Raw genomic sequence first — 16,421 nt, forward strand, 5'->3', positions numbered from 1 at the left:
TCAAAGGTTCCCAGATGTGAAAATGATGAAAATACGTCCTACAGAGTCAAGTTGGTGGTTCATTAGTGATCCTAAGATGTAAATATATTCAGATCTGTCATTCAAATACTCTGATGTTGATCATTATTCTCTGTGTTTGGGATTAACAAACATATTAATGAATGAAATGAGGGCTTTGTCTCATGATAAGCATTAAGAACATGGTTATCAAGTGTGTCATATTTAGTGCTGATTGTTAGAATTGAAGTTGTTTTTAGTTGGGAATAGTTCTGTTTGAAAGAGTGGTTTGCTTACATGCACACTAATAATTCAGTCAGAATGTTTCAAGGAGTACTACAAGTAAAGTGAAGGCCAAGTAAACATACCTATGCTCATATAGGCTCATAGTAAGAGTTCACAAAAGGGCATTTCTATTCATGTTAAATCTCTTAACTTAACTCTGACACAATCAATTTTCACCACATTGTGCACCACACACATCAGTCAGACTGTGTTACAACACTGCCTCCTCCATTGTTTTGTCATTTAAGAGTGCATTTCTAAGCTACAAACATATATCTTGTGCTTGAAGCAGCAGTACTGGCATTAAAACAAGTGAAGAGTCTTTCTCTGGGTAAACACCTTTGTACATGCTGTGCACGGTTAGAGCTACCTTAAAAAACAGTCGTACTCGTATTGCAATATTTGTAATGCCAGAGTGGTCGACTCCCTCGCGCTTCCAGAACAAAAACCATCAAAGAAGCGACGTTTCGGTGGTTCCATCAATGCCTCGTAAAACGCTATGACCGAAACACACAGAGAGCGAGATTCCATTCTCCTGTGCACTTGTCTTACAGGTGTGCATTAGATTACATAATATATGCGCATTGTATTTGCATAATGAAGTCTACAAGCACATACCGTGGAAGCACTGTGACCGAAAGAGGAGGGAGACTCCATATGGGAAAATTCAGGTTGTCATAGGTTCCATATGGAAACTAGAATATTCATAGAATCTATGTGAACTTCTTAATTGAAAAATACATCAAACTAATTACTATCCATAATCGTATGTTAATGTAAATGTCATTCATACTATGTCCTTGTAACTGTAAAGTTCTGGCTCTCACTGCAGACATCAACTAAACCTGCATTAAAAATTCAGGATGTGGTGGTCTCTCTCTCTTTAAAAGGATTAATGAACATGAGATGATTTTTTTTTTTTTGGGGTTACTGCTGCTCTCAGTGTTCAGAGAACTAAGGTCATCCGTTTGAATCCCTGGGCCTGCTGGGAACATGTTGGCAAGCAAAATGAATAAATAATGTTGTCACTTAACTCAAGCTACTGCTGCTAAAATGCCCTTGAGGAAGGGCACATAAACCTCATTAACCCCAACCTTAACCCCATCTGCTCCAGTGGATCTGCTCATTGGCTCCAGTACCAGACTATAGTTGTACCTGGCAGCTCCCGGGTGTGAATTTTAAAGAGCATATGTCTCTTCTCGACTTTGCCTGGTTAAATACGGGTATAAAAATAGATCAGTTGTTGTCCTAAAATTGATATATAGCTGCTGGAAACCAAACACTAGAGCTCCATGAGAGAGTGCTTTGCTTGAATGCAAAATAAAACAATAAAGCTCTTCACGTCTTAACTCAAGGATGACAGCTCTTTGAAAGCGACACGCAGCTGCTTTACATTCCTCACCCACCGGAGTAATAGAAAATAAATCAAACGCAACCTTCGGTGTTTGCAGAGCACTACGTAATTATTTACACACTTAGTCTGCCAAGGCAATTTTGATTGAACCAAAGGGATATACAGTATGTGACTGGATTAAATCCAACAGACGGTGCAAAATTATAAACTCACTTGTCGAGACAATTGAAAACGAGCAGACTCGTACAGCATACATGCAAATAAATCAAGTGCTATGTACACTGCTTGACAGCACAGATAACTGAAAACAATTATAAAAATAATAAAGGAAATAACAATTATTACCTCCTCAAGCTAAGCAGATGCTTTTAGTTGTGGGAAAAAAAGAACTTGTTGGGTAAAAAACAACTATTTTCATTGCTTGGTCCCTCCTCTCTTGTTGATGTGCTATTCAGTAAATTCAGCTGGTGTTGTCTTTGGTTAGAAAAAGACTACATACCAATGAACACATCAAGCATTTTAAAATCACTTTTAAATGACTTCCCTCAGGCTGCACTGAACAAATGTTATGTGACAGAGAAGCTCAGCATTACACTCTGAATGTTTTACACAACAACACATTTCACACAAGTTTCAAACAACATAAAAAGATCACGAAAATATTCACAATACAAAGTTGAGGAAAATTACTGAGTCATAAAAGGTCTAATAACATAGTTCAACTTTTTATGTCTCCATTATGTCTAATAAAAATCAAGTACAGGTCATAAAAATGTTAAAATTTCCTAGTAGTGAACTGCTGCAGTTGTGTTCCCTTTGGCGAACAAATTCCCTTCCTTTTGTGAAGAGTTTAACAGAGTTTACGAGTTTGTTTTATAAAGTGCTGGATACCAAGGATGAAGCTTTTTAAATTTTTCTATTCATTATTTTTGTTGTAGACACAGTTTTTGTTCATAACGTGAGACTGAAATGCAGATGACACAAAGGTTGTGTTCAAAATCACTCCCTCATTCACTACGACTACTCTGTATAATAGACATAGTTTACTCAATATTGAGCAGCAAATTGAGATCTCAAACTCGATCATCAGAAAATAATGCATCGTAATTATGAATGAAGCAATCTCTGCTGTGATAAAATGAACACTTGGGCTGTAATCCCTTTTGTCTGATGCACTGCTGTCTGCCTGGTCACCATATTAAAACTGTTAAATTAAACTGTAGATTATGTTACATAACGTTAGCTAATGGGTTCGGAATTAAACCTCCAGTGCAGAACTTTTACATATAAATGAGCCCTAGCCACATGAGTTCACACAAGGCTGATTGAGCATTGCCAGATAAATCTCTCTGTATTTCACGGTATACAGAGCTTTAAATCTGGTCTTGGTTTTGACATTCCTGTGCTGGCCGGATGAATGCACACTAGAGACTTCCGCTAGCTGAGCGGCTAACCGGTTAGCTCTCCACTAACTAGAATGGTGATAAAATAATTTAACCATGCGGCTCCTCTAGACTTTCCAAATGTTATTGGACCTAATAGATCAAATTCTTATAGTGAAACGAGTCATTTTGCTGGGGTTGTGTGACACTCAAAACAATTTATCCACCATTTTACAGCCGCAACAGTAGCGCCACAGTAGGCTACAGCAGAGCCTATGACATAAGCATGTGTCTACAGTAATTTTGTAATAACTCTCACTGCCAGAAGGGGGAGACAAAAGTCCTGCACTCCAGCTTTACCTTACTAACGTTAGTCTGTTATAACTTCAGTCACATATGCATAGGAAGCTCCAGTCTGTTATAAATCTAGCATAACATTAACATTATGCTAACTTGCTTGCAAATAAGTTATTGAATTAACCTAAAAATCAAATGAAATGTACCTTGAAAACACATGAAATATTAGCTAAATAACAACACACCAAAAAATACCGGTGCCTCCATCACCCAACCAAGTGGAGAGAACAGTCTACACATTCACTGCTACGCTATACTGCGCCCGGAGCTTTCAAGCGTGGCACCGATGTGCGTTCACACGCTACACAGTGAAGTAATGACCCTTCCTTCCTTTTATAGTTTCCTTGTGCCAAAAATAAGACCTTACAATTCCCAATTTTAAAGCAGCATTAATTTATGTAGATGAAATCACAACAACACAAGCTCCCACAGCTGCTGTTTACTTTTTGTTCACAGTACTAATAGTTTTCACTGTTGATCATAAATGGTGCATGTGTGCAGTGAATCACCAAAACGCATTAAAAGGGGATTTTGCATAATCATTAAAGTAAAATGACTGCCAAAATATTCATTTTCATCAAAATACTTCAATATTGATTGCTGGGAATCATGCTTTTCGGCCAAAACCCACCATCTGTGAGCTGATAACAAGGACTTTTTTCCCTTTTTTCCCTCCTTTTTTCTTCTTGTCTTCTCCTACTGTGATATTAATATCATATTGGTATTGAAGTTTGTTTGATTCAGCTTTTTATGGTTCAGAAAATATCTCATTTTGGCTTTTCAGGTAAATAATTTGCATGATTACTTGATTTTTATACAGTATATGTTTACCAAATCTCATTAGATATCTATCTAAATCTAATTTTAAATAGCTTAAGGTTGATGGAAATTACTTCATTTTCTAAACCTGTGATATTGCCACTGCAACCAGCCAAGGTGGAGAAAACCTGCAGCCTCACAGCCCTCCATGGCACACACTTTGACAGGCCAGCCTTAAAAGCATATTAACTCTGTCTGGCAGTAAGTTTAATGGATAAATCCTGAGCCTCTCCACCTGCTCCCTCACCGTACAGTACGTCACTCTGCAGGGGAGCATCAGCTAAAAGCCTTAAATTTTAAACAGTGCTTGTTGCTCTTTGGTATGTCAGCACAGCGTCGAGTTTGATTTAACGTCTCTTCCTGGATGTAATACAGAGAGACGGAGGTGTTGATGAGTCGACCCAGCAGCTCAGTCCGTCTCTCCGGTGCTGTTTGATTAGCGTTACAGCTGCCACAGCTGCTGTAGTCAGTGTTGGCAGCAAATCCCTCACTAATTTAGCGAATCTCAGAAGTATCTGCTGGTTTCCTCGGTAGATACTTCTGAGGTTACACTGACACCCATCTCTTAAGAAGGACAAGATGAGGGGAGACAACTCCCCTCCTTTATAGTATAAGACTGCTCATTTTCTTTGTCATGCAGTCAAGGAATGTCAGTCTTTTCTTAAAGGAGAAGGAGAAGTTAACAGTATGTTTTATAAGCTCTAGACTTAAAACCTCTCCCTGGACACATCAGTGTGTAGTAGGGGTGTGCCCGAATACAAATACATTATTCGGCAAAGCACAAATAGTGGGTTTTATACGAATATTTGTTTCATACAAATATTTTAAAAGTTATTTGTTTTTTGGGGAAAAAAAACATGTCAAATACCAGCGCGCAGGTCAGTTCGATCATTATCTGAGGCTTTCTCCTCTGCTCCACTGTTACGTCTATCAGGGGTAAGTCCCAAGGGATTCTCCATAACCTGTTGTCCCCCTTCTCCCTTCCACAAAGTTAGGTTGTAAAAAATAGGCAATAAATGAAGAGTGCAAAGCAAGAATCGCCTTTGAAGTTCTCAGTAGTCAGCGCAGTCGTCTATGATCTGGGAGACTCCCGTTCGAGACCCAGTGTGAGGACCTCCTTCGTAAGATAGTTTATTCATAAACACTTATTGTATTACTTTATTTTTCTAAAATTAAAAGCATAATAAAAACAAAAACAGGATTTTTAAGCCTCTTTCCACTTTTATTCAAATACGAATACAAATAATTTTGCTGCCTCAACAAATATAGATACAAATACAAATACTGGGCTCTCCGCACATCCCTAGTGTGCAGTGTTTTTATAATCTAAATCATTTCAATTTATAAGCATTAATCTGTACTTTCAATTATGTTACCACCTCTCTTCTTCACTTTGTACTATTTTGCACGCCCACGCCTGCATTTAATAAATAATAACTAATAATCTATGACCTTTTTCTGTACATTTACTTGGGATGAAATTCAAAATCACATTAGAAACACTCCCTTTTTTAACCATTTGAATATTTATACAGAAATTTCCTTCCTCCAAATCAAAATTGTATCCACTATCAAAATGTTTCAATACTCTATTACTTATTGTTTCCTTTGAATTCTGTGTAACCTGTCTATATATGTTTAGGTTTTTTTATTCTTTCTTGCTGTTTTCTGCCAAACGCTGTATTCTTTTAGTGAGTATTCACTCTAAAAAATAGGCCTGTTGTTCAGCCCATATATGTGAAAAATGTTTTTTGTCCAATTTGTCAATTTGTTATTGTTTCTCTGTTTGTCTTGTTTTTATGCTATTTTATTCCTCTTTGTACTCACTGTGGGAAGGCAGGGAAAAACCTGCTGGACAGTTTCTAAACTGAGTCATTTCCACAGCTGGTAACGTTTTAAAACCTGTTTTTAAGTTGCACTCAACACATCTCAGGTACGCGAGCTCAGAGTGTTGCAGTAAATGTTAATGTTTCTTGTTAAATGTTAGTGTTTCTTCTATATGGTGTTATCTTAATCCTGAGGAATCGCTCTCTCATTCTGCCTTGCACAGAGATGTATGGTAAAATGACAATAAACTTGATTTGATTGACATTGCTCTGCTGTTTTTCCTGCTAATGAAATAAAGTTCAGCAAAAAGCCACAATGAAACAAGCATCCTATTCTTACAATGGTTACAATTTAAAATGATTCTGGTGGTGTGAATTGTTTTTATTAGAGAAAACAATCATGGTGTACATTGGTGCAGAAATGCCATGAATGTTTTTTTTTTTTGTTGTTCTGACTCCTGTGTTGAGACATGTTTTGTCTCTGATAACCACAAACACAAGAAGAGTTTTCTCTTGTCGGCAGATGGTATTTATTGTGTATCTGATCTGAGCACAGTGAGACCAACAGCTGAGAGCATCTCTGTACACAGAATCGAACTTGTTTGTTTTCAGCTCTCTCTGCCTCATAGCGTGTTCCTTTCATTGTCTCATTGCCTTTGTTCAACCTCACTTTAATGCATGAAAATAACTTTTTCTGCACATCTGCCAAAGGGCTTATAAACTCGAGCAGTTATAGGAGAAAACTGATGAGGTGGAGGTGAAAAAAACACCAAAATACAAAGCGTAATGATGTATTATTGTTATTTTCTATAACAGGATGCCTTGGAATGTATTATCAAGCTTATAGTGTATCACGGCCATTACTGCAGGCAAAAAGAAAGCAATTTTTATAAAGTCATATTGTTTTATAGTTCTCTTGTAGTCAGTTTAACCTAATTTAAGGTCACTGTCAGAGTCACTAGTGAGAGTTAACTGTAGAAAGTTCTGTTGCTATAGAAACTTGCATTTAATTATCTCCGGGGCACTAAACATGAACAGTGAGCAGAAGTACAGTACTGCGTGAAAGGTTTCTAAAAGTAAAGAGTGGATGCTTTTAAAAATAATGTCATGAATAGCTTTTTATTCAATAAACCTCATACAAAGTGCAGTAAATAGAAGAAACCTGAATGAAATCAATATTTGGTGTGAGCAGCATTTAGGCGTCTCAGCTGCTTCTGTCTCTTCATGTTAGTCCCAGACTGACTCCATGATGTTGAGATCAGGGCTCTGTGGGAGCCAGACCATCTGCTGCAGGACTCCTTGTTCTTCTTGTCACTGAAGATAGTTCTTTATGACTCCGGCTGGATGCTTGGGATCATTTCTCATACTGCAGAATAAATTTGGGATCGATCATATGCTTCCCTGATTGTATTGCGCTATGGATAAGAATCTAAACATCTAAAATGCAGACAATGTTTGCACAGTACTGTATGCTCAAGGTGTCTGGTTTGGTCACAACTATTTTCTGTGGTCATGGTTTAAGTATAGAGCACAGAAACACAGTAATGGGCAGACAGGGGTAATATTTTACTAATGTCCCTCTTACCAAAGAATGAATATATATACAGACGGGTGACAAATCAAAGGAAAAACAGGTCTGAATGCTTTTGCTGGCATGGTTTGGGTCCACTTGTCCCCTTAGAGGGAAAGGTCACTACAAATCAATACAAAGTTGTTGTGAGACATCACCTTTATCCTATGATGAAACCTTTCTATCCTGATGGGAGTGGTGTCTTCCAGGATGACAATGCCCCAGTTCACAGGACATGAGGGGTCACCGAATGGTTTGATGAGTATAAAAATGATGTGAATCATATGCTATGACCTTCACAGTCACCAGATCTCAACCAAACTGAACACCTATGGGAGATTTTGGACTGTTGTGTTGGACAGTGCTCTCCACCACCATCTTCAAAATACCAAATGAGGGAATATGAGGGAAAAACACACTTGAGCTGCAGTGTCTTTTGTGCGGAAAGACACATGGTTGGAAGTGGGAAATGAACAGTAGTCTCCAGTGGCAAATCTTTTTCTTTTTGTCGTCTTGCCAACTAGCTAGCCATCCCCCAAACCTGCCTCCTCCTGATAAGGAAGTCACCTTATATTGACGTCACCTGAACAGCATCACTTCCCCGAGTCGTCTTTGCTGGCCTGAATTTTAGACCTATACTGTCGTTTTTCTGTGAAGATGGGCTGAACCAAATCACTGAATTATTCTCAACAGCTATCTTGTCTCATCTGTGATACTGTTATTTTATTTTTCTTTTTAATATACTTGCAGAGAGACTGCAAAGTAAGGAGTATAGTGTAACCTGTTGCTTTGTGCGTATGAAAGTAAAGTCTTTGAATCATGAGTCTTATCCACTGTTAAAAAGTTTTTTGTCCACAGCCCAGCTATGAGAAACAGTTTTCTATTTATTAAAGATGAGAGGCAAACTTCTGAAACTTTATCTGATATTTGCATGTGTGTGTTTGTGTGTGTTACAGAGCCCTACAGCCCGGCAGTGTGGGTGATGATGTTTGTGATGTGCCTGTCGGTGGTGGCTGTCACCGTCTTCATCTTTGAGTTCTTCAGCCCCGTGGGATACAACCGCAGCCTGCAGAGCGCCAAAAGTAAGAGACGGAGTGACTCCGGCGTCGGCACGCCAATCAACCCGCCGCCACTGCTCATTTCACATTATTACCAACTTGTCACTTCGTCAGTTATGTAAGCGAAGGGGGGCTGATTTGAGGAGGGCATTTGCTCAAATTATACAAAGGGTCCCACTTTTTTTCCACTGCATATGAATCAAAACAATCACCTCACGCCCACGATCCAGCTTATTTATTTTTAACGAAACAAACACTGACAGCAGGGTGGTGGTTGATTTTGACATTTTTACAGTACTTGTCAGTTCATCTTCTATTCCAACTGTTTACTGGCTGAGCCTTTGTGCTGCTACTTTCATTTTAAATAATCATCTGGAAATGTTGTTCATTACTTTCTAATAAATTGACACATTTGGAATTACACTGAATTGGAGTGACAGGAAGGTTTGTTCATTACAAACCATTACAAATTACTGGCAGCTGTGGCTCAGAGGTGGAGCGGGTTACCCACTAATCAGAAGATCAGCGATTTGATCCCTGTCTCTTCCAGTCCACATGTCAAAGTGTCCTTGGGCAAGATACTGAACCCCAAATTGCTCCTGAAGGCTGTATCATCAGTGTATGAGTGTATGAGCATTAGAAACTTGTCCTGATGAGCAGGTTGGCATCTTGCATGGCAGCCTCTTCCATCAGCATATGAATGTGTGTGTGTGAATGGATGAATGTTGGCATTTAGTATGATTTCTGTATGATTTTTTTCCCCCACACATTGTTTTTAATCTTACACTTTCTACCTCATAAATATAATTTCTCCTCCCACTGTATTTCATTTCTCTCATTCTACAAAACTTCTAGAAACTGTATATGGTAAAGAGTTTCTAAGTTCAAAGGTCCATTTATTAGATTGCACCAATATCATACATCACTTTTGTTGGGACCCCTGTTTTTAGAGTGTATCAGCCATTATCTCAACATATTGAATGGTTCAACATCTTAAGTTCTAAGACAACCTGGGAAAGATTGAGGAGGCCACTTGTGCCAGACACGAAAGACCATCCTTGAACTGAGAAATGGGGAAATCTCCCCTTAAAGGATAAGGCTGGCAATTTTCTTATTGTCAAGAAATCTCATGTGCAAAGCCACACCGACAATGAACTGATCTACTTACAAGTATTGTGTGTGTATCCAAAGCCTGATATATCTTATTCCTTTGTGCTGTAGACCTCTGTTGTCCAAAAACCTATTAAAAATGTCAATGAGTCACACCGTTACACTGGGTTTCATGTTCCTTCACCACAAAGAGTTTGGGCTTGTTAGTTCGTTTAGAAATGGTTCCATTTACAGTGCTTTGCTAGCTTGTTGTGCTACATATCAAAACCTGTTGACTTTGTACTAGCTAGCTGCTATGTGAACAGAATTGAGTTCCCTCACATGGCAGTGGCATCTGCATTACAAGGATCTACCCTCTAGGAACTGAAAATGTGACCCATTTCTAAATAAACAACCAAGCCCAAACTCATTCTGGCAAAGGAACATGTCACCCAGTGCAATGGTTTGACTCACTGATGTGTTTTTAATAGTTTTTGGACAAAAACGGAGGTCTACAACACAGAGAAATAAGATAGATCAGGTTTAGGATGCACACACAATAAATGTAAGTAGATCAATTTATTGTTGGTTTGGCTCTTCACATTATATAGAAAAATATAGAAAAATGCCTACCATATCCTTAAATATGACCACTTTTTATCATGTGACTTCCATATGAAGACCACCAAGATGCAGCTGAAAGCGGTGGACTTTTGAGTTTAGATTATCTTTACAATAAACATCCTAGACATAGAGACTGTTGTTGGCCACAATCTTGAATGCTTTAAAATGACAAATCATTTCTTTAAAGTATATTTTGTCAAAGCTTTGAGATATCCATCTAAGACCCAAATACAATAGAGGTGAATTGAGTTTTCATTGATGGCGCCCAAAACATCAGACAGTTTTCTAAGGGACTACTTTTAACTGAGGAATAATTCCACTTTGACCAGCCTTTTGCTTCTGGAAAGACATAGTGCTGTTGATGTTTAGAAATTTAAATCACCTCTGTTTTGTTGTAATGGTAGAAGAAAGTACGGCAGTAATTATCAACCAAATTAAATTAGAACTATCTACTAGGGGTGTGCCCGAATACAAATACATTATTCGGTAAAGCACAAATAGTGGGCTTTTTTTTTCAAATATTTGTGTCATACAAATATTTTTAAAATTATTTGGTTTTTTGGGGAAAAAAAGCCCATGTTAAATACCAGTGCGCAGGTTGGTAACATCACTATCTCCGTCTCTCTCCTCTGCTCCGCTGCTACATTTATCAGCTGGTCTCAACGAGGGGAGTCACATCCACCTGATACATGATGCACATTTCCTAATTTGGACATCACTTCTGGAGTTGGGGGTGTTCCCCAGAGATAAAGCTGAGCTACTGATACATGCAAAGTGTTCCCGATGGACTCTCCATAACCTGTTGATCCCCTTCTCCTCTCCACAAAATTAGGTTGTAAAAGATAGTCAATAAATGAAAAGTGCAAAGCAATAATTGCCTTTGAAGTTCTTCCCTACACGTTACACACTGTGTTGTGTTATGGGTGTATAAATAGGTAGAGGTCTGCCTGCAATGAGGTGATGATTAAAGATATAGCTCAGTAGTCAGCGCAGTCGTCTATGATCTGGGAGACTCCAGTTCGAGACCCAGTGTGGGGACCTCCTTTGAGAGGTAGTTCATTTATGAACATTTATTGTATAACTTTGATTTTCTAAAATTAAAAGCATAATAACAACAAAAACAGGATTTTTAAGCTTCTTTCCACTTTTATTCGAATACAGATACAAATACAAATATTATCAACAAATATAGATACAAATACAAATACAAATACTGGCCTCTCTGCACATCCCTACTATCTATATGACAACATAGCTTTAAGCATAGTTTTAAGTAAGATGATTTGGGTGAACTGACCTTTTAATAAATGGTTTCTCTTCTTTTCTCCTCCAGCTTTCAAAGTTTTAATGAGCTGTAAAGCAATATGAAGTCTGCTATGGACCTTGATAGATTATTCTCTTCCTTCTTTTCATCACATTCATTTCATTTTCTTGCATACATTCAGTTCTATTTCCCTTTCAGTGCAGGGAAGTTGACAACTCAGTAGATTCTTCATACTGTCATATTCGCTCTTTCTTTACCTTCCCATCTGTACTTTCAGAGAGCCATATGTCTCTTCTTCCAGTAGAAAGAAATGCATGGCGACATTTCATCTTAAATTACCAACTACATTCCTCTCTGTTTTTTCTATTTTGTCTCTCATTCTTCTCTCCCGTCTGAAACATTGAAACTTCACAGTGTGATAATTCTAGTGCCAGGTTTAATCTTTAATAACTCTATATAGGTCTTTCCACTACCTCCACTTTGACTCAATCTCCCCTGTTTGAACTTCCAACATCACACAGTTCTTAGATCACTGTAGGGAAATGTGTCCCTGCAATCACTGCAACCCAAGATTATAATGAATGTACTGTACACTATAAGTCCAAAAGTATGTGGACACTGCTGTTTACATGCTTATGTGTCCTAGCTACTGTTGTTGTTCATGGTTTGGATGAGGTTTCTGTAGTTCCAATGAAGGGAGATCTTAATGCTACGGCATACAATTATATTTTACACAATATTATAAATTATGTCTTGGGGAATACCATTTCCTGTTTATACATGACAATATTCCACTGCAAAAAATGCATCTATAAAGAAAAGGTTTTCTGAGTTTCTCCTATGCAGAGCCCTTAAGTCAAGTCAAGTCAATTTCATTTGTATAGCCCAATATCACAAATCACAAATTTGCCTCAAGGAGCTTTACAATCTGTACAGCAATACAACATCCTCTCCTTAGACTCTCAGTTTCGGACAAGTTAAAACTCCCCCAAAAAACGGGGGAAAAAAATATGGAAGAACCCTCAGGGAGAGCAACAGGGGAGGAATTTCTCTTCCAGGACAGGCAGACATGTAATAGATGTCATGTGAAGCATTGACCTCAACCCCAGTCAACACCTTTGGGATGAACTGAAGAGATACCCAAACATGTTTTAGGGCATATAAAATCCACTGCTTGGAATAATAAAATGTGTCTGACATGTTTTTTCACAAAAATCCTTAAAATAGCATCCTTTCCTTCTACCTCATTTAAAATCTAGAATCTAAAAATATGCATATGTTTCATTTCAAAAGTTGAAATGCTGGACACAACTTGTCTCCTACTTCACTGAAAAGTCCATTCTCAGTGTTCAAGGCTTCAAGTTTCCACATCACACTTTCGTAAGTTGCATACTGGACCACGATTGGCTCCAAACTAGTTGTGATGTCACAAATCATGTTCATAGACCCCTTAAACTCCGATTTAAGGTGAGCACAGAGACACTTTCTTTCTTCAGCAGATGAATGTGAAACTCTGCACATACTCTGCACTCTGCATCATTCTGCACAGTGAAGCTCAAACATCCAACTGAAGGAACAAGAAGAAAAGTACATTTTTGACTGGAGGGGGACTGTAAGCAAATGACATAATGAGGAGACAGGAATATATTTGGTATGAGTGATCTGAATCTCCTAAAAGAAACTGTTCTCTCTTGAACCCTGTCCTCCTCTCTTTCTCAGAGTCGGGTGGATCTAAGTTCACTATAGGGAAGTCGGTCTGGCTGCTGTGGGCTTTGGTCTTTAACAACTCTGTGCCTGTGGAGAATCCCAGAGGAACCACCAGCAAGATCATGGTAATCACTCCACCTCACTCACTCACTGACTGACTGACTGCCTGACTAATCAGTGGATTGATTTGCTGATTGCTCCATTGTTTAATTTATTTAGTGGTTAAATCACTGGTAAACACCTAGCCAGCAGCAATTTGATGATTTGCATTTAAAAAAAAAACAAAAACAAAACCTGTGTGAGTCTAGGTTTTTTAGATGTCTAATAATCTTTGTTTCAACAGCATTTAAAGGACAATATGTTTGGCATATACCTTCATTGCATTAAAATATAGCTATAAAGTTCTCTTGTACGTAATCTAGATGTCTAAAAACATAATTTTCCACTATATTCAGCCTCGTTTTGACATCTAGGTGTCTTTTTAACTAGATCTTTTTTAACTCATCAATGCTTCCTGGATAGCATTAGTTGTCAATTAAGTTTTTTAGTTACTTTAATAAACTATATGACTATTTGATTGGTTTATTGACTTCATACGTTTACTGACAGGTAAAAATATAATATACCACCACTTCATCTACAACTTTTAATTAGTTTCAGGTGTTTCTGTCCCACACACACCAACATTAATTTGCATCATAAAGACACAGACTAAAACTCACAAGCTTCATAAGCCGGTGCAATCAGTTTGAGAGTGTTTTTTTTTTCTTGTTCATTTAATACCTGCTGTTTACTCTCTGCCCTCACGACATGAAAAGAAAAATCAGTTGAACGCCTCCTCCCTAGTTTTGTGTAGACCCCAGGAAGAGTAGCTGAAGTTTTCTGCATCAGCTAATGGGGTTCCTTATAAAATCAAATCAAATCTTCTACTGCAGAGTTAAGAGCCACAGGAGGTGAACAACTCGAGGTGTCTTCCTCTTTTCTGCCTGTCTGCTTGAGTTCTTTTCACAACAACCCTAATCATCTCAAGAGCTCATTAACTGCTCAATAGGCTTTTACAAGAGGGGGTCAGAAGAGAGAAGAAAAAGCTGATTCTTTTTTAGTTCTCTTTTCTTTGCAAATGTTGTAGTTTTTAGTTAAACTGCTGGTTTGTAGGCTGTGTGCAACTCTGCAGTTGGAGCACAACTAACGGTCCTGTAGCACATCCAACCTTTTCCCCTTCATTCAACTATAGAAGAGTTTTTTTTTAAAATACACTGAAGAGACAACTGTGTGAATATTTTGATTTGACAGCAGCATCACTCCAAATCTGATCTATTGCCAGTTAAAATATCTGCAGGTAATTACTTGCAAAAAACTCCCAAAAAACAAAAACAAAACAAAATAAATCTAACCTTTATAATAAAGGCTTATTCTCCAAATGACCTCCATTCATTAGTTCATTTTTCATACCTGCTTAAACCTATTCCAGGTCATCAGTGTCTATCCCAGCATGCATTAGATGGATAATTGACAACCGTGTATTACTGATATTATACATTAAAGTTTTAATAGGTCTTACATTGCTCCAAGGGTCATAAAACACACCAGGGAACCATTGTAAACCAGGAAACCGTCCTTCAACCCTCACGTTAGGACGAATCCTCCTGCTGAAGTGGGGTCGTGTGAGGTACTTATCCATAGTCAGTGTATTACCTGCAGTAGATTTGCGTCGGCATGCTCCCAGTTTGGAGAAACACACAGGAGTATTAGCATGGAAGCTAAGCAATGTACTGCTGTGGATGGGGACAGCAGCCAACTAAATAAAGATGCACCTAAAAATCAGTTTTAGTGTTCACTATATTTAGAATATTTTCACCTCCTTACCTCACTGACAGACAGTCTTTTACTTTGGCATTATATCTTCTCCAAATCTATACAACCCTTCTTCAAAAAATACAAACTATTCCTTTAATCCTCATACTTTTTTTTCAAAATTACACCTCAGTTGCCTGAGCTAAGAGTGTACATTTTTCATTTTATTCATTAAGAAAATTATGCAAATGAATTGTTGGCATAAACACAGAGTACTGTGGAAGCAAATAGCCCCTTTCATCACTGACTGCAAGTATAAATTTGATGTTAGTACTAATCCATATTTCTCACTTGCTTCCTGGCTGGATGTGTTAACAGTGCAGCATCTTAGAGAAATAAAAGCAGCACTTATGAACAGTGAAATGTCTCGACACCAAACCTTTCAAAGGATCTTTTATCTGTGCTACAGAAATGCGTGCACCCAGATCCTTTACGAAGAGGCAATACCACAATGTAAAAAATACCACATTACAGATGATGGTCCTGTATTCAAACATTTTCTTAGGTACAAATAAGTTATGAAAACTGTACTCAAAGGACAAGGATGGAGATATTTTACATTTTGGTTATCATCATGAAATGTGTTGGAGTGAGCTGACCTTGCTGTTCACCTGGGTTTCCAACCTTCATGCTTTACGAAGCATCAAATATTTTCATATTTTTTTTGCAATGTACAAGTAACTACAGCTGTCAGATACTGTAAACGTAATGGAGTATAAAGTATTTTCTAAGGCAGCGTATTGCCGTCATCATGGGAAAAAATATTGTTTCTTCTTATAACGAGAAACTTTCCTTTCATGTTATAACAAGATATTTTTTATATTATTCTGAGATATTTTCTCATTATTAATAGGTACCAAATTATTTAGTTTTTACAAGAAACTTGTAATAACAACGCATCACTTTATTTTGTTATATCACAAAATATTCTCATTATCTTACAAAATGGACATTCCTCATTAAAATAAAGTTTTCTTGTTATAACATAATAAGTTGTTAAGTTGTTATAACATTATTCCCAATAATAATAATGTTATCATTGTGAATAACATGAAAAATATCTTGTTTTAACGTGAAAAGTATCTCATTAAAACAAGAAAAGTTTCTTGTTATAACAAGAGACTGAGCAGTAGTATAAAGTAGTATAAAATGGAAATACTCCAATAAAGGACAAGAACCTTACATATGCACTTTATTTATGTATTTTTTATTTATTTATTTATTACTTTGAGTGC

The 16,421-nt window shown here is 37.5% G+C and overlaps 1 protein-coding gene across 1 annotated transcript in view; it reads left to right on the forward strand.

Moving 5' to 3' along the window:
• grin2da (glutamate receptor, ionotropic, N-methyl D-aspartate 2D, a) overlaps positions 1–16,421 on the forward strand; it is a 171,537-nt gene that overhangs the window by 109,736 nt on the left and 45,380 nt on the right. The window contains exons 11-12 of the mRNA XM_067611993.1: positions 8,547–8,672; positions 13,345–13,457. Of these exons, the coding sequence (XP_067468094.1) occupies positions 8,547–8,672; positions 13,345–13,457 (239 nt within the window). The remainder of the gene's footprint in view (positions 1–8,546; positions 8,673–13,344; positions 13,458–16,421) is intronic.

Source organism: Thunnus thynnus, chromosome 15 (assembly GCF_963924715.1).
Source record: "Thunnus thynnus chromosome 15, fThuThy2.1, whole genome shotgun sequence".
NCBI classification, from domain to species: Eukaryota; Metazoa; Chordata; class Actinopteri; order Scombriformes; family Scombridae; genus Thunnus; species Thunnus thynnus.